The sequence below is a fragment of the Balaenoptera physalus genome (genome assembly GCF_965194825.1).
Source record: "Balaenoptera physalus genome assembly, chromosome: 18".
In the NCBI taxonomy this organism is placed as follows: Eukaryota; Metazoa; Chordata; class Mammalia; order Artiodactyla; family Balaenopteridae; genus Balaenoptera; species Balaenoptera physalus.
The window spans coordinates 1,120,412-1,139,469 of NC_138899.1; the positions used below are offsets into that span (position 1 = coordinate 1,120,412).

A 19,058-nucleotide genomic window follows, 5' to 3' on the forward strand; every position below is an offset into this window, starting at 1 on the left:
TTCTTATTTTCACTTTTAAAATAAGTATTTGAAATAATTAGTGTCATGATCTAAAAAAAGCTGTATAGAGAACTTTGAACTGAAGTGGTCTTTTAGAATTTTTTCTTAAATTTAGGACTGTATTCAAAAACATAGTTTTAATTTAGTGTTGTTGATGATTTTTTCCCCCTGTCAAAAATAGGAAAAAGTCAGGGCCGTTTCAGGTTTTTCTTTCCTCTCTTACTCGACCAGTTAAAACCAAAGCTCACCACTTGGAAGCAGTAGTGCCACTGAGATCCTCGTTTCTGTATTTTGTGGTCCCAGGAAGCACTATTTTTGTTGCGGTTGTCAAAACGTATGTCATTAGAAATCAGCTGTCAGCTTCCTACATCTTCAGGGAGCAGCTTTGACATGTTCTCCAAATTATTAGAAGCTGTCTTGACCTTGGATGTGCCTTTGCCTTATATTTTATGTTTGTGCATTTTTAAAACTAATTGCAGATTACGATGTTTCGTTTCGTATCAAGTGCTGTGAAGACTGAGGGACAGTGAGGACAGGGAAGGGGGACAGTTTCGGATTTTTTAACTCAACGAATGTTCACTGGATGAAAGATGTTAACTTTTAGGGTAAAACCAGTAGTGAATCTCAAAGTGGTTTTAGCTGGGTGGTGTGTGTTATGTATTTGTAAAGAAAAGTCCAGTAGGTTGTAACTTGTGTGTTGAGAAGTCTGTGGAGGTGGCAGGAAGAGCCCGAGAGCCACCTCGGGAGCCCAGGAGGCCTTGGGCGTCGTCGCTGGGACACGGCGGCGGGGGGTGGGGGGCGGTGGTGGTGTGGTCGCTTGGGCGTCTCAGGTTCTCAGGATTAAGTCACTCAGTATAGCAACTCAAGCAGCGTGTCTTCGGCTGTCTCAGTGTCCTCCGTGACTAGTCTGGCATTTGAAGACACAGACGGTCCCTTCCTCTTTCAGACAGTCTCACCCAGCTCCGGGCGCAGGAGATTGTCTCCGACAGCAGCTGGGCTCACGTCTTGCGTGGACTTTAACTGCAAACCAGCCTCCTTCACAAACCGCTACCTCGAAGGGCGTCCCCAGCTCTGTGTCCCGCAGCGTGACAAGGCCACGGAGAGAGGGGGATGCAGGTGGTGAGTAGGATGCACCCCTTGTCTTAAACGCTCACAGCCTTGGCGTGGTCTCTCGCTCTCGTGGCGGGGTTCAGAAGCCTCAGTCCTCCAGGCTGGCTTTGTCGCCCTGTCACCCTGGCCGTGCCTCCCCACAGCCGCCCACTGCTCAGGTCCTTGCCGAGTGCTTTCCTGGGTCTGCTCTCCCTTCCCCGGTGACGGTAGGCCCGGTTTGCTGCAACCTGGTATTTATAGACCGTTATCGCCACAACTGACTGCAGCCCTGGAGTGGGAGCCTGACCCCGGCTGGGCTCTGACTGTGTCTCCTCCCGCTGAGACCTTGGGTCTGTGGGCTTTGCCTCTCATCATGACGTTGGGTAATACCTAAATTCTGAGTTAGCTTTTGTTCCAAGGTTTGTGGAAATCATAGATCCCTTTCTGCTGTGTTAACTCCTTTTGTCATGGTGATGGAGACAGAACCAGGTTTGCGTGCTTGCCGTGTAGCCAGTTTTCTAAACATTGTATGAGATAATTATCCATCCTTTTGTGATTGATTTGTGCTGCTCCTGATCATATATTAAACTCCCACATATTGCTTTGTCTTTTTAAAAGACTTTTGGAAGAGAAATTATATGATCTCCATATCCTTTTCAGAAAATCCTTTTTTCTTATAACTTCATATTCTTTCTCATCTTAAATTCCTTTATTTAGTTTTTAAATTTTGTTCTGGTTGCAAATATACTACCTGAAGCGAATTGTGTTGTGCGATTTATTTCACCTTGTAAAAACCGTGTTACAGGTGCTGTGGAAGTTGCCGAGGCAGCCCTAGTCAGAGATATTCTGTACGTCTTCCAGGGCATAGACGGCAGAAATGTCAAGATGAGCAACGCTGACAACTGTTACAAAGTGGAGGGAAAGGTACGGTCCCTGAAACCCTGTCTGAAGTGTTCAGAAGTCAAGACAGATGGCATCAGGACCAGGCAGGCACGGTTGGTTTGTGAGGCAGTACTAGGGTCACGAGGGCTGGCGTGCAGCTTCGGGAGTCCTGGTCAGCCTGCACCCTGGAACCCTGGTTTGCTCACTGGTTTGATCCTCAGCGCGTTGCCCCCTTTCATCCTGTGACAGTGGTGCGCGAGTTACCTGACGGCCAGGTATCCTGGCATCTTTGCTTCTGTCTTCCAGAACCTGCCTTTCCCACAGTCCTTCTTGTTGACCCTCTGTCCTTTTGCGACTCTTAGCCGAGTCACGAGGCCACTGACGTCACAGACTGTCCCTGCCATGCCGGGCACCCTGGCCAGTCACTCCTGGGGCGGTGGGACCCAAGCCTGACACTCGCTCAGAGGTGTCTTACTTCCCTGCCTTCTCTGTGATGCTTTTTGTTCCCTAGAGTCTCACTGCTTTCACTTTAGTGATGGTGTGTTAGTTACCTTTAAGTTTCTTATGTTGAAGCCTAAGAATTATAAAAGTACAAATGGTTAAAAAAATAATAATAATTAAAATCCTAGTGTTAAAAATTTTTTTTATTTTAAACTCTGGATATATTTACTTTTTAGGCAAACCTAAATAAATCTTTGAGGGATACGACGGTCAGACTTGCTGAGTTGGGATGGTTACATAATAAAATCAGAAAATATACTGACCAGAGGAGCCTAGACCGTTCATTTGGACTTGTAGGCCAGGTATGTTCTTTGTCACGGAGACACGTGGGGTTTTGGGGTGACATTCACCTCGGGAAGTGCTTAATCTCCTTAGAATCTTATAAGAAAGTCATTCTGAAGAGGGTTCTTTTTACATAAAGAAGGTTTGAAAATGGACTGTGTCAGTCACGGTCAACTCAAGAAAAGAGAAAACATAGTGGATCGTGACAAAGATAATCAAATATAGCAATTTTTTAAAATGTTTAATGCATACTTGGGAACACTGACCATGTATGAGTCACTTTACATATTTTAGTGTATTTTCCCTTTGACTTGATTCTCTCAATTAAAAAAATTTTTTTAAATTGAAGGATAGTTGATTTACAGTGTAGTGTTTCAGGTGTACATCAAAGTGATTTGGTTATACGTATATATGTATATATGTATGTATTTTTATTACCTTCCATTGTAGTTACAAATACTGAATATCGTTGCCTGTGCTATACAGTAAATCCCTGTTTATCTATTTTACTATAGTAGTGTGCATCTGTTAATCCCATACTCCCAGTTTATCCCTCCCTCCCTCCCTTCCCTTCCTTCCCTCCCTTTCCTCCCTTTCTCCTTTGGTAACCATAAGTTTGTTTTCTATGTCTGTGAGTCTGTTTCTGTTTTGTAAATAGGTTCATTTGTATTATTTTTAGATTCCATGTTGAAGTGGTATCATATGGTATTTGTCTTTGTCTGACTTCATTTTGTATGGTAATCTCTAGGTCCATCCATGCTTCTGCAAGTGGCATTATTTCATTCTTTTTTACAGCTGAGTAATATTCCATTGCATATATATATATATATATATATATATATATATATATATATATATATATACACACACATATGTACACACACACACACCCACTACCACATCTTCTTTATCCAGTCATCTGCTGATAGACACTTAATGTTTCTTTTATGTTCTCTAATGTTCTTCACTAGTGATATTTTTAAATTGGCAACTCCATGCCAGTTCCCCCCATTTTGGTGAAGGGAGTTGTACCATCCACATTATTAAAAACTGCCTTGTACCTTTTCAATCTTAAATTCTGAAAAGGTATCAGAAGGACCTTCACATACTCCTGTGACTCTGGAATGCACTCTGGGCGTAAGCCTAGGGGTATGCAGGAGGAGAGCCTGTGACAGAACCTGTAAAGGATAGACAGGTTTCTCACGGGCGTAGAGAACATACTTACGGTTACCAAAGGGAAGGTGGGGGGAAGGATAAATTAGGAGTTTAGAATTAGCAGATACACAGTACTATGTATATATAAAATAGGTAAACAACAAGGACCTACTGTATAGCACAAGGAACTATAGTCAGTATCCTGTAATAACCTATAATGGAAAAGAGTCCAAAAAAAAAGAATATAGATGTATACATATATATGTATAACGGAATCACTTTGTTGTACACCTGAAACTAACAGAATATTGTAAATCAACTATACTTCAGTGAAAAAAAATTAGAAGGGACGTAATCTGAAAATAAAGCATCAGTGTCTAAAGTGAATACCCCTTAGCTTATGAAAAATGCACTGTGTTTCTCCACTTCCCTCCTGCAAAGCTCATGCTGAGGGACAGCCCTTCCCGGATGCTATTAAATGCGTATGTCTTGGTGGGTGCACCTGCGTGGGGAATGTGGACAGAAGCAGACTTTCATCTCGCAGACACCCGAACTTTGTCTGAAGGCGTCGTCCTGCGAGGTCCCCGTGTGTTGCGGTGTAGTGACCGTCGTGTGCAGTGACCGTGTCCTGCTTTAATTGTGCTTCGTCCTTTCTCCACAGAGCTTTTGTGCTGCCTTGCACCAGGAACTCAAAGAATACTACCGATTACTCTCTGTTTTACATTCCCAGGTAAATACCTTATTTTTAATTTCTTCATGATTTGAAGTGTTAGGAAATACCACTATACAGAATTTTTAAGTTTCTTCATACATTACTTTTAAAAGATAAAAATCTGATAATCCTATCGGGAAGGATTGGATATCTGTAAAGTTTCACTGTGTCCTAGAGCCAGTTCATTGCTAATTTTCAGGGTCCTGTCTGCCATTGAAACAGACCTCCTCTGTAGCTTGAAGGAACTGTCGCTGTCTCAGAGGGACCTTCTGTTTCATTTTCATGAGGATAATCCTTTCCCCGTGTCTACTTCACATGGATTAAGACATGCTTGGCCTGTTTGGTGACCCGTACTTACACATTCTGTCTTTCCTGTTTTTCAGCTACAGTTAGAAGATGATCAGGGTGTGAATTTGGGCCTTGAGAGTAGCTTAACGCTCCGGCGTCTTCTGGTTTGGACGTACGACCCCAAGATAAGACTGAAGACCCTGGCGGCCCTGGTGGACCACTGCCAAGGTCATTTTGCTTTATTTCAAAGCAGGTTTTAGGGAATGTCACCGAGGTTTATTTTTGTGCCTGCCCTTTTGTATGCTTAACAGCCAGAAGGATGCTGATTAAATACAAATTAATAGACATGAACTTACAGGGGAGAATAACCAGCTGTCCGCATAGCCCAGTGTTTATGCTTTGGAGGCTCAGGACTTCCTTGAGGGGAAGGGGGCGGGGTCTAGTTTTCAGAGATTTTGCCTTTTCCTGTGGCCCATGGTGTTACAGCTGCTTATCTCTGTTCCTCTTTTATTTGTCTTTCAATTAGCAGCCTCTCCTAGCGCTTCAGTCCCCCCAGGTTCTGGCCCACGTCTGGGCTCAGCAGCTGTGTCACAAGTTCCCTTGTTTGTGCGTCTGGGTGGGGCCCCCCCTGGGCTCTCGGCCTGTGTTTCTAGTTGCTTCTCAGCATCTTTCTCACTGTGTGTGCTCCCTTGGCCAGGAAGCCCTTTGTCTCTCCTCGTCTATAACCGTGGGCACTGGGGGTCCCTGCCCCCTCGGGGTGGGAGGGCCAGGTGAGATGTGGGGACCGGTGGCCGCCCTGCCCTCTGGCTGTGCGTGCGCTGCCCCCTCCCGCGGGATGGTTCTCAGGGCCACTGATTCCAAGGGCCCGGTGTGGGTGGCACCTTGCTCAAAAGAAGAAAGAAGTCGAATACAGTGAGTAAATGCCTCCTTACTCTCCAGCTACTGGCAGCCCCCCAACTGTCTTCCTGCCGACCCCCATCCCTTTCATGGTCCTGGCGCCTCCAGCTCCTCCCTAGGCCCCCAGGCTTTGCCCTCGCGGGGACGCTGGGGTCCCCGCTCCGGGCCTTCTTCATGCCCTGTCCTCATAACCTGCCAACTGACTCTGTCTCTGTTTGTGTACACATGCCAAGAGGGATCCTACTAAAGTCAGAGCACGTCAGTCCTTTCCTTAAAATCTGTCCGCAATCCGAAGATGCAGACGTAGAGAATGGACTTGAGGACACGGGGAGGGGGAAGGGTAAGCTGGGACCAAGTGAGAGAGTGGCATGGACATATATACACTCCCAAATGTAAAACAGATAGCTAGTGGGAAGCAGCCGCATAGCACAGGGAGATCAGCTCGGTGCTTTGTGACCACCTAGAGGGGTGGGATAGGGAGGGTGGGAGGGAGATGCAAGAGGGAGGGGATATGGGGATGTATGTATACGTATAGCTGATTCACTTTGTTATAAAGCAGAAACTAACACACCATTGTAAAGCAATTATACTCCAATAAAGCTGTTAAAAAAAAACCAAACTTTCCGCAATGTAATAAACTCCAGAATTATTCACATGGGAAACTCTTCGTGTGCTTATACTATTGGATCTGGGTTTTGCCACTCCCGATATTTTGTGCTGAGCTGTGCTCCTGGGACACCAGCCACTGTTAACACAGGGCCATGTTTTCACACTGTAGGGCCACCAGTTAGTTAATGGGTTATGACATCAGTCTAATGAGTTGAGACCAGCATATTATACCAAAAGAGAAAAAGGAAAAAATAGAAAATCTTCAAGTGTAAGTATTGTTTGCAAAGCTCTTGTTTTCTATATATGCTTATTTGTGTATTGGATTGCGGTATAAAGTGTGAGTCTTGATGTGGGTCTCAGTCAAGAAAAGGTGAAGAATTGTGTTCTCGATCGTATCTCGAGTCACGTTTTCCATAGGGGTCATGGAGAGTCACGTGAAGCGCTCTGACTCACGTGAAGCCCAGGTAGACCCTAGGCCTCTGGGCTCCTGGTCCGTCGCGTGTTGACTGCTGCTTCTACGTCCAAACAGTACTAGGAGAGCAGACACACTTTATCTCCGTGACTTGGCCATTTGCATTACTGTTCAGTTGTTGGTTTCTACTGTGAGTGTCAATGTGGGTGTTTTTTTGCTGTGTCCCCAGGAAGGAAGGGAGGTGAGCTGGCTTCAGCCGTCCACGCCTACACCAAGACGGGGGACCCCTCCATGAGGTCCCTGGTGCAGCACATCCTCAGCCTGGTGTCGCACCCCGTCCTGAGCTTCCTTTACCGGTGGATCTACGATGGGGAGCTCGAGGACACGTACCACGAAGTAAGGGACGCGGCCCCTTCTCAGGCGCGGCTTTGAGGAGCATGGGAACAGTTACTCTTTCTTGATTTTTTTCCCGAAACTGTTTTCTCTTCACAGTGATGCCACCATACTTCATTTGCATGCCTGGCCTATTTTGCCAATTACCTCATTGATCAGAGTTGTATTTGGTTAGTGAGAAACCGTTATCCTCGTTTGAACAGTGGGAAACTCAGCAAGGTCGGATCGCTTGTCCCTGTTTATCAGCAAGTTGGCGGCAAAGCTAGGACTAGGTGTCCCCAGTCTTAGTCCGGGTTTCCTGGCAGGGTGGTATTACACGTTCTGATGCTTTGCACCGTTACTGTATGAACTAAACTCATGCTGGTTAACTGTGGTGCTGACAATTTTAATGAGACAAGTTATTTGTATATGTGTATATGTATATGTACCTATTGAAATACAGTTAGTTCCGCCAGAATGTAACATATTTGCCCCTAAAAATCACTGCTATGCAAAATCATATGGTAAAAACCAGACTTCTGACAAAAAGTAGAGTGAGGGGCACCACACTCAAAAACCTTGTCATTATGTTACATTAAAAAAGGATAGGAATTAAATGGAAGCTGTAGCACAGTTTTTAACACATATTAGACGGTTAAGAAATGGGTAAATTCTAGAGTAAATATGGCATTGACCTTGACAAAGCCCTGGCATTAGCTTGTGGGCCTGGGCGGAGGCGGGACAGACGATCGTGGCTGCTGGAACGCGTGGGTGAAGGCGGCAGGGCAGTTTCAGGTGCGTCTCTGGGGATGTTTGTGTGGCCCACGTGGCTGGGCTCCTGTTTTCACCTAGTTTTTCGCGGGTGAAATTGCACGTAAGCAATCATGGAAGCAGATCTGACCGTAGGTGGTACTGTTTTGTGCTTTGGGGACACACACGGCATCCACGTGTGCGTGTGTGCTGTGGAGGCCCCCAGCGTGCCCTGTAGGCCTCCTGTGGAGGGTTGGGCTTGTAGCTGTTGCTGCCTGGACACAGCCCTTTTGCCTGACAGCTCTCCTATCCGAGCAGATTCTGTTCTTTTAGTTTTAAATCTTACCCACATTATTAAAGTGAACATCCCTTTATGTGCCTCCCTGGGAGTGTTTATGAGCTTCTCTGAAGTCGGTCCTGGGAGATGGGCCGGCTCGGCTGTGGGGAGGGCACAGCTGTAGGTTTGACTCCGTCTCGAGTGCTGGGTGGCTTTCCCGGTCCCCCCACCCCATGCGCCCCCGCCGACTTCTTCCGCCTTCCTGTGTGCACTTCATGTTACCCAACCTGAGTAAAAGTGTTTTTAATCTAATGTATGAGATGTGGCGTCTCCTATGGTATTTATGTATTCGTGTTTCACTGGTTACTAGTGAGATTGACCAGCTTTTCATGTGTATTGGTTGTTTTTATTTGTCCTACTAATTGCTGTTTGTATTGTTTCCCCATTTGTCCTGTGGATTTGTCTGACTTTTTAAGAGTCGAATCATGGGATGAGTTCATACATTTGGATATCTTGTATCTGTAATTGCACTTTTTTCCTGTAATTATTTTCCTTCAACCATTTGTTTTCACATCATTTCAGACTTAGAGGTGTAAGAATAGTACCGAGAATCATGGGCTTGACGGATGCTCTCCAAATGTTGGTTTTGCCATGTTTTATCATATGCTGAATTCCCATTTATACCCGAGTCTTTCTGGACTCTATTTTTTTCTGATTTTTTTTTTTTTTTTGGTTTGCTATTTCTTTGTCAGTAATACTTAAACGTAGCTTTAGAGTTTGGTATCTGGTAGGAGCAGCTCTTTTCACAATCGTCCTTGTTGTTTCTGCACATTTCCACTTACATATAGATTTAGAATTAGCTTGTCGATTCTGCCAGATAAAATCTGAGAGAGTTCCTAGAAACACAAACTATCAAAATGACTCATGGGAAATAGAAAATCTAAATAGACCTATAACACAAGTAAAGAGAATAAATAAGTGCTTTAAAAACCTTTCCAGTAAAGAAAAGCCCAGGGCCAGATGGCTTCACTGGTGGATGTGACCAGTGTGGGAACAGGGCCATCTCTGCCCCTGTCTGCCTGGCGGGCTTCCTGGACCTGCTTTCTCTGACCCGCCGTCCACTCCTCCTCAGTAACTTTCCTGCGTGCAGCTCCTATTCATCTTTGTTGATGGCTGTTCAGAGCTCACTTTCTGTGTAACGTGGCTTCATCCTGTGGTCCTTCCAGGAAGCTCTTTGAAACGCCCATGTTTACCTGGTTCCCAGGAGGCTTTTCTCTCCCCCTCCTGCTGCAGAGCGGTGCTCAGTGTCCCACCTCGGCTGCCTCTGGGGTTGACTGACTTGCAACCCAAGGATGAGTTTTCAGTCCTTTTATCTGAAAGAAAAACTTCCAGGTGGCCTCTGAGCTTTGCTATTTCTGTGGCGTCATTAAAACTGCCTCTGGGTCCACCAGTTGGGATTTTACTTTTATTTTATTTATTTATTTATTTATTTTAAATTAAGTTTTGGCTGCGTTGGGTCTTTGTTCCTGCGCGTGGGCTTTCTCTAGTTGCGGTGAACGGGGGCTACTCTTCGTTGCAGTGCACGGGCTTCTCATTGCGGTGGCTTCTCTTGCTGCAGAGCACGAGCTCTAGGATGCGTGGGCTTCAGTAGTTGTGGCACATGGGCTCAGTAGTTGTGGCTCGTGGGCTCTAGAGCGCAGGCTCAGTAGTTGTGGCGCACAGGCTTAGTTGCTCCGTGGCATGTGGGATCTTCCCGGACCAGGGCTTGAACCCGTGTCCCCTGCATTGGCAGGTGGATTCTTAACTACTGCACCACCAGGGAAGACCGGGGCTTTACTTTTAATTGTTAAAAAGATATGATCCTTTAGTCCAGTGGTGCAGGGATTAGTATCCAGCTTTTATTTTGTTTATCTTGTATTAGGATGAAGTGCAAAGGCAGGCAAGACTAGAGCCCTGTAAGAGTTTACAGATGTCCTCTGAATAGACATTTTTCCAAAGAAGACATACAGATGGCAAACAGATACATGAAAGGATGCTCAACGTCACTAATTATTAGAGAAATGCAAGTCAAAACCACAGTGAAACATTACCTCACACCTGTCAGAAATGGCCATCATCAGAAAGACAAGAAATAACAAGTGCTGGCGAGGACGTGGAGGAAAGGGAGCCCTCGTGCGCTGTTGCTGGGGGTGTAAACTGGTGCGGCCACCGTGGAAGGTTCTCAAAGAAGGTAAAACAGAACCACCATAAGAGCCAGCAATCCCACTCCTGGGCACACACCTGAAAAAACGTAAACACTGATGTGAAAAGATGCATGCACCCCGATGTTCGCAGCAGCATTATTTCCAGTTGCCAAGATATGGACGCAACCTAGGTGTCCATCAACAGACGAATTAAATAGAGAAGATGAGGTATATATACACACAATGGAACGCGACTCCGCCATAAAAAGGATGGAATTTTCCCATTTGCAACAACGTGGATGGGCTTGGAGGGCATTATGCCCAGTGAGATAAGTCAGAGAAAGACAAATACTGTGTGGTATCACTAATATGTGGAACCTAAAAAATACAACAAGCCAGTGAATGTAACAAAAAAGAAGGAGGCTCAGATGTAGAGAACAAACTAGTGGTTACAAGTGGGGAGAGGGAAAGGGGAGGGGCAAGATAGAAGTGGGTGATGAAGAGGTACAAACGGTCATGTATAAAACAAGCTACAAGGATATACTGTACAGCACAGGGACTATAGCCAGTATTTTACAATAAGTATAAATGGTCTTTAACTCTTACTCATTGTGATTCAAATGTTGTACACCTGAACTTATATAATAATGCGCATCAACTATACCTCAGTTAAAAAAAGAGATTTTACAGATGCACTGAATGATTAGTGTAGGAAGTACTTTCAGTGTTTGGGGAGAAGTTTCTAATTATTTTTGGTTCTTACAAAGTAGTACTGTAAAAGAAAACCAAAGGTTTTCATTTTGCTGCAATGACTATCTAGGGAAACTCGATCCTGAGACATTTAGTGGCTCACATGGGTTCTCTCCCCTGTAAACTGAGAGAGGTAAACAGATTATGCCCGTGTGTTCAAGGTAAGAACACGATAGCTCAGTGTTCATTTGTTTTATATTTTTGCCTTTTGGATAAACCTGTCAGAGCTATAAAGGATTGGGGCCTTCAACTAGGAACAGGAAAAGAAGGGAAAAGTTAAAAGTCAGCACTCTTGCTTTCAAAATTAGAAAAATTTCAGACAGCAATCAAATGTTAGCTGAAATGCTCTGACGGTGCTCCCAAATCTGCATCCTTGGATCGGAAGGTCAGCGCACTAACTAGAGAGAACGCAGGGGCTGCTTTTTGGACTACCTCTGTGGATGCCTTCAGCACTCTCCTTATTTTGTTTCTCTTACACTTTTGCTAGGAATTATTGGATTTAAAGGTTGACCATGTACCTATCTTACACTTTGGCACTTTCACGCCCACCCCTGAAAGCTGTCGTCTGCCAGTCTGCCTGGTCAGCTCCCTCTGGCCTTCCCCTGGTCCAGAGCCTCTGGCTTCTCTCCGCGTGGCCAGAGGCGGGTCTCTTGGTGGTGGCCTGCCTATTGACCCGTTGAAGTTGGGGTCCTTTGTGGTCTGAATGAATGGATCTGGTCTTAGAAAATAAGTCGCTTGCTGAGGAAATTACCCTCTTCATTTCTGTTTTTAGCAGGAAGGCCTTGGCATTTGTCCAGCACTTCATGAGAAATCATGGTTCAATTATGCTTTATATTTTCCCTCACTTCTTTCTGTGTTTGACATAATGGTGCAAATTAAAGAGCCTTGAGTGGAAAGTGCATCAGTAAAATAAAAGCATATTGCAATTATATTCTGACCTTGATTCTTTTCCTCTGTAACTATATTTTTTGCAAGATTAATTATGCCCAGGCCTCTCGGTGTTTGCTTCTAGATGTTTGCTAGTAGGGTGATTGAGTGCTACTTTGCCCTCAGATGAAATGATGCTTTCATAACTTCTAAAGATGACTGAATGCCTGAGTTCTTTATCTTCTAAATTAAATTTTCTTATTGTTCATACTGATAAAAATCCAGCTGTACTCCAACTATCAGGATAAATTAGTGTGTTGTCTGTAGAAACTAGCTATTCTGTTTAAGTGAATAACAGATAAATAACAATTTATATGCAGTTAATCTAATCTGTTGAATGGCAAGCCACAGAGCAGACATAGTGTGGTGACTGGGTAACCTCTTAGATTGTTCATGGTGAGCTTGTGACACTTTAATTTCTATCAGGGCTGATTTGAGTTTATGTTAAAGTGGTGATAGCCTCATTATAATAGTACTGAAAGCAGTCGTTAGTTATGTGTTTAAAATTAGAAAGGGAATATAAATCCAAAAAAGTCTAAAAAAAGGAATATCAATAAATACTTTCATAATTTAAATTGATATCTAAAGATAAGAATATGAGTTGGAAATAAATGTAGCAGTCTCATCCTCATGGTCATAAAAATGTTGGCATTTGTTCAGATACCTACTTAAAGGAAACTGGCTGTATTTGATCCTAGATGGCTCGATACCATCTAGGATCAAATACAAGGATCAAATATAAGACCTTAACATCATTAGAAATTTTGTTTCCTTAAATAGTTACCCTTGGGAGTAGATTTCTGTGAACAGGAAAAAAAAAATCTTTTTTAGTTCATCGCCTTGGGTAAACAGTGTTTCTAAAAAAATTCTTACTTGTACCATATGTTCACTCATTGGCTTGAATTACTCAGTTCTTTTGAACAGTATTTTTTTCTGATTTAAAAATGTGCAATTAAAACGTTTTCGAGTATGTAAACACGGAGAGGAAAATTAAAATTTATTGAATCTCATCATGAACCTATAACCTCTGTTAATATTTTTGTATATCCCTTTTTTATATATTTTTATGTGTGTGTATATCATACCACACATAGTATTTTGTAACCTCTATTTTTTTAAAAAATAAATTTATTTATTTATTTTTGGCTGCGTTGGGTCTTCGTTGCTGCTCACGGGCTTTCTCTAGTTGCGGCGAGCGGGGGCTACTCTTCGTTGCAGTGCGTGGGCCTCTCATGGCGGTGGCTTCTCTTGTTGCAGAGCATGGGCTCTAGGCACGTGGGCTTCAGTAGTTGCGGCACATGGGCTTCCAGTAGTTGTGGCGCACGGGCTTAGTTGCTCCGCAGCATGTGGGATCTTCCGGACCAGGACTCAAACCTGTGTCCCCTGCATTGGCAGGTGGCTTCTTAACCACTGCGCCACCAGGGAAGTCCTGTGACCTCTATTTTTACTTGAAGTAAATAAAGAAAATAATTTCATGCCATTAAACATTATTCTTCTATACCAAGGCTTCTTAAAATGTGATCCCTGAAACTCCTGAATAGCACATAAAACTGTGTATTTTGTGGATATAAGCATTTTTTTTCCTGGGAAGAAAATCTGTAGTTTTTATCAGATTCTCAGAATGACTTCTGATAGTTAACAAACTTCATTTTAATTAATTAATTTTTTTCCAGCCATGACACGTGGCTTGCGGGGTCTTAGTTCCCCGACTAGGGATTGAACCCAGGCCACGCAGTGAAAGTGCTGAGTCCTAACAACTGGACTGCCATGGAATTCCCAAACTTCATTTTTAATGACTACATTATAATATTCTGTAATTCATTTTTACACATTTAGTGTGTATTAGAAGTATGTTGTGCCCCAAAATACTTTATTCCTGTAACGCAAGGATAATGTTTCACTCAAACTTTCTTCATCTGTATTCACAAATGAAAGTGGTCTGTAGTTTCCATTTGGGGCATTATTTTTATCAGGATTAGCTTGTGTTAAGCAAGATTCATTAAATAAACAGGTACTGCACATTCTTCTGTGGTCTAGAATAATATAAGAAAGATACCTTTTTTTACAGTTTAGTAGACCCCATGTCTTGGTGATAGCAGTTTACATTTCTGATTTCTTCTACAGATACTGCTCTTTTTAGAGTCTTCTCTGTCCCTCCCTCCTTCTCTGTTTCTCAAGCCCCTTCCTTAGGTTTATTTTGGTTATTTACTTTTTGCTAGGAAACTATTAATTTTGTATTGCTATATATTTGCTAAAAATATTTTTTAAATTCTTTAAATCCATTTTGTATCTGCAGACACACCTTTGTAGCCAGGGTTGTGTGTTATTCACCAATTGGTGATTTGGACTTTATGTAAAAGTCAACAAAAAGGCATTTAGGTATGTTGGGACCTAAATGGATTTTGCAGTCCAGTGGGAGGACCGAGCTGCCATGTGCAACGTGGCCGGTGCTGCGTCTCAGACATCCAGCTGCTGACTTAAAGTACTGCCAAGTACTTGGGCTGTGGTCCAAATGCCATTTCTCCCCAAAAGGGACTGGGGCTCCTTGGAGAAGTGGCTGATTCTAGGTCGGTGGAGCAATGAACACTTAGGAACCTAAAGCCTGGATCAGGCCGGCAGCAGGGAAGGCACCTCGCGTGGAGTCTGAAGGACGCGGCGTCAGCTCAGGGCACTCCGCCCTCCCAGGACGGGCAACGGGACGCCGGGAGGGATAGTAACCGAGATGGAGCGAAGCACCAGATGCGCTCCAGTGCATCTAACTGGTCGCCGTGGACGGGTGTAAACATACTATCAGACACTCCTCAGCATCTCTTGGTGGAGTCAGTTATTCCCCTTTTAATCTTTCGATGTAAGTGACTGTAATGATCGCTCCTGGTGAGGACGCTAGCTCAGAGGAAGGGGTGCTGTATTAAATAAGAGGTGCTGGCCTGGCCAGTAAAGAGAAAATGCAGCCCAGAAGGAAACAGACCCCAGTGTCTCCTGTGTGCAGGGACGGAAGATCTAGGGAACGAAAACAGCGCAGCGGGAATACAGCTGCCCCTCGGTGTCCATGGGGCATTGTTTCCAGGACCCTCGCAGACAAACATTTGCAGATGCTCAAGTCCCTTGTACAAAATGGTGTGGTGTGGTACCCACCCCACCCGCATCCCTGGGTTCTGCATCCATGGATTCACCCAACCATGGATGCAGAGGGCCCAGTGTACTTACTAAAATTGCGGAGAATATTTCTGTAATCTAGGATGGGGAGCTCTTAGGAAGACAGGAGACCCAGAAGCCATAAAGGAAGACAGTCACCAATCTGACCCAGAAAGAACAAGACAAAACATGGAGCAGACCATAAACAGTGGCAAGTCATTAATTTGGAAACATTTGTAATTCTTAAGGATTCACAAATGGTCACTCTCCCTTATATAACAAAGAGCCTCTGTGTATTGGTAAGAAAAAGACAGTAGAAAGATGGGATGAAGATATGAAAAGACAATTCACAGGAGAAAATCATGTGGCAATCAGCATTATGAAAATAGGCCCAACTTCCTTTGTTGTCAGTAAAAGAACAGTACAAGCAACCATGATTTTGCCTGATTGGCAAAATTCAAACCGAGCAAGGATGCAGGAATGTAGAGCTTCCTGTGGTGGGAGGGTCAGTTGACAGGGCCGTTTGGAAGGGAGATCTGGCATTGTTTATAAAAATTAGAAATTACTTGGACTCAGCAGTTCTGCTGTTAGAGATCGAGTTTATAGAAATAAAAGCACAAGTCTGTTAGGACTATGGCTGAAAAAGGAGAGTGGCCTCGGCGTGGTAGCAGACGGGCTGGAAACAACAGCAGCTTAGTTTTCTCCTTAGCACCCGTACCCTTTTGGATGTCAGGGAACAGGCCGGTGGGCGGGGTTAGGGAAGGTGAGGAAGTGAACAGGGGAAGCTTCCGAGCGCAGTGGGTTTCGGGGAGAGCGCCACGCGAAGGTCGCTTCCTGCAGTGCTGCGGGTGGCCCTGGGGCCTCTGCCGGCGGCGGCACAGCGGCAGGAGGAGACGCAGCTGATTGGTGGGAGGAGGAGAGGAAGACTCTGAATTGGCTTGAATTGAATATTGAAACAGCCCCAGAGGCCTGTGTGCCTTTCCTAAGGTTGTGGGAGGAGTCCGTGTGGATTAGGCAGACCTCACACTCAGATCCATGATGTACACAGCAGAGGCTGTCATTGTTATTATATTTACAAGGGCGACCACATGTCTTCGAGAAAAAGCTTATCTTACTTTCGCTATATTTTGGTTTTAAAAAGTGGGGAAGAAGTGATTCCATTTAGAGAGATCTATCAAAATGCCTCTTAAAATAAGATTTATTGTATAAATGGTAAGCCTCCCAATATCTGGAGAATTTTGCTTCCTAGAATTACTTATTTCTTGATGTTGCTGTTAGCTAATATTTCGCCATAAATATCACTTTTTAATGTTTCACTGCCTCTTTCCTTTCAGTTTTTCGTAGCATCAGATCCAACGGTGAAGACAGACCGGCTGTGGCACGACAAGTACACCCTGCGGAAGTCGATGATCCCGTCCTTCATGACGATGGACCAGTCCAGGAAGGTGGGGTGCGACTGCTGTGACCGTGATATGCTAATGCTGTATTTACCTGCATCCGGTGACAAAACCAGTCTTCAGTTAACACAGTTTTGTGGCATTTTAGGATTTACATTCTTGAGGTGAAGTATATGTTAATTGACTGCCTCAACGTATTAATATGTATTTGTTAGTAGCAATTTTTTCAGTTCCTGGAATTCACTTGATACTATCCCAGATGTTCTTATTATTTAGTTTTTAGTCAATAGAATAATTTGTAGTGCTTGGATGTTAGATCGTTTTAATTTTGAATAAAGGTAACTCTAGAATATTTTCCTTTTTTTAGGTCCTTTTGATAGGAAAATCAATAAATTTCCTGCACCAGGTTTGTCATGACCAGACGCCCACTACAAAGATGATAGCTGTGACCAAGTCTGCAGAATCACCCCAGGACGGTATGATGACGATGATGGTGGTGATAATGTGATGGCACGATGGTGGTGATGATGGTGGTGGTGGTGATAGTGGTGATGTCGGGGTGACGCTGGTGATGGTGGTGGTGACAGTGCTATATATTGCTTGAAGTATGTTTCGTTCAATAGGACTGACAGATTTTCGGAATTATTATCCAAGATGCCTTAATACACAGCGTGATACATATAAAATATCTATTACTGTGTAAATTTTGAATTTCCTTTCTTATACAGTTAAAAAATAACTAGGTGTAGCTATTTTACTCTCCTTGGTAACTTGTGTTACTTTTTTTGTGATGCAGTGACAGTATGCCAAAGTAAGGTAATAAAGGAAACACTTGCTAATGAACTCAGAGGCTTGTTCAGAAATCAGCACTGATTCCCAGCGTTTATGTATTCAGAATGCCGCACTGTGTTAACCGTTGTGTGGCTTTCCCTCATTTACTACTCTCCTCTCTGCCAGTTTCCCCATTTGCTGCCTGCCCCATCCTCAGTAATTTCATGTGTTCTCTGTGTGGCTGACTTACATGGACAGCTGTCCAGTCTTGGCTACATTTGTTACTTATACTGTTGTCTTGACTCATTCAAGTTTATTTTGTGTGAGGCATTGTGGTAGCTGTAGGGGAGATGGTATGAATTCACCATGATGATGCTTTTCATGAACTGTGCTCTAGGAATGGAGATTAAACATACAATAAAGTGAAATAATAAGTAGTAAATGGTAGAAAGTGATACATGAGATGACGTGTACAGATAACGTGCTTGAAGTACACAGGGCAGTACTGCTAGCTGTAGGCACTGTGCCATCTGGTGTATGCAGGTCTCCAGAGCTTATGCATCTTGTATAATCAAAACTTGGTACCCTTGGACCTGCACCTTCCCATTTCCCCCTCCCCACCGTCCCTGGCAACCACCATTCTACGCTCTGATTCTATGAGTTTGACGATTTTAGATTCCACGTGTAAGTGAGATCATACAGCCTTTCTTTTCTCTGTCTGGCTTACTTCACTCAGCATGATGTCATCCAGGTCCGTCCACGTTGTCACCAATGGCAGAAGCACCTGCTTTTTTTAAGGCTGAATTATGTTCCATTGGATATGTACACTGTATCTTCTTTATCCATTCATGTGTCCGTGGACACTTTGGTTGTTTCCATGTCTTGGCTTTTGTCAGTAATGCTGCAGTGAACACGGAGTGCAGAGATTCCTTTGAGATCCTGACTTCATTTCCTTTTGTATGTGAATTGCTGGGTCGTATGGTAGTTCTATTCTTAATTTTTTGAGGAACCGCCATACTGTTCTCCACAGTGGCTGCATCAATTTACATTCCCACCCACGCTGTACTAGGGTTTCCTTTTCTCCATGTCCTCATCAGCACTTGTGATTTCTTGACTTTTCCACGGTGGCCATTCTGAGAGGCACGAGGTGCTATCTCACTGTGGTTTTGGTTTGCATTTCCCTGATGAGTCGTGACGCTGCGCACCTTCTTGTGTTCCTTTTGGCCCAGCTTGATTTTCAGCATCTGCGAGGGCTCCCTAGGGGAGATTCCAGAATGTGCTGGAGTTGTACTGAAAATCCAGATCAAGGTCAGGGTTGACGGGAGATGTGGTCGCACCTGTGTCGCCATGCGGTTAAGGCCAGGGCTCCAGGGCAAGGCGGCAGCTGCAGCCGCGGGCCAGACACATCTCCCTCTCACCCCTCTGGCTCCCTGTCTCAGGTGTGTTTGACACGCACTGTTCTGTGTAAACTTTTTAGGGATTCAGAGATGCCAGGTTAGTTCTTAGAATATGGAGGTCCCAGTACAGAATGTTTGGAAACACCTGTGTTGAGGAGGTAGAAGGAGGAGGAAGAGCCCGGTGAAGAGTTGTGTTGATGCCTTTCGACGTTTCCCTAGTGGCCGGAGAAGATGGCACTCAGGGAGGACGAGTGCTGTGCCCGGCCTGCCGT

General features: G+C 44.2%; 1 protein-coding gene across 2 annotated transcripts in view; it reads left to right on the plus strand.

Moving 5' to 3' along the window:
- TUBGCP3 (tubulin gamma complex component 3) overlaps window positions 1-19,058 on the plus strand; it is a 61,320-nt gene that overhangs the window by 17,047 nt on the left and 25,215 nt on the right. For both annotated transcript variants that reach the window (XM_082434974.1, XM_082434975.1), the window contains exons 6-13: window positions 947-1,119; window positions 1,895-2,013; window positions 2,649-2,774; window positions 4,571-4,639; window positions 5,005-5,137; window positions 7,057-7,223; window positions 16,556-16,666; window positions 16,986-17,094. In XM_082434974.1, coding sequence (XP_082291100.1) covers window positions 947-1,119; window positions 1,895-2,013; window positions 2,649-2,774; window positions 4,571-4,639; window positions 5,005-5,137; window positions 7,057-7,223; window positions 16,556-16,666; window positions 16,986-17,094 — 1,007 coding nt within the window. The remainder of the gene's footprint in view (window positions 1-946; window positions 1,120-1,894; window positions 2,014-2,648; window positions 2,775-4,570; window positions 4,640-5,004; window positions 5,138-7,056; window positions 7,224-16,555; window positions 16,667-16,985; window positions 17,095-19,058) is intronic.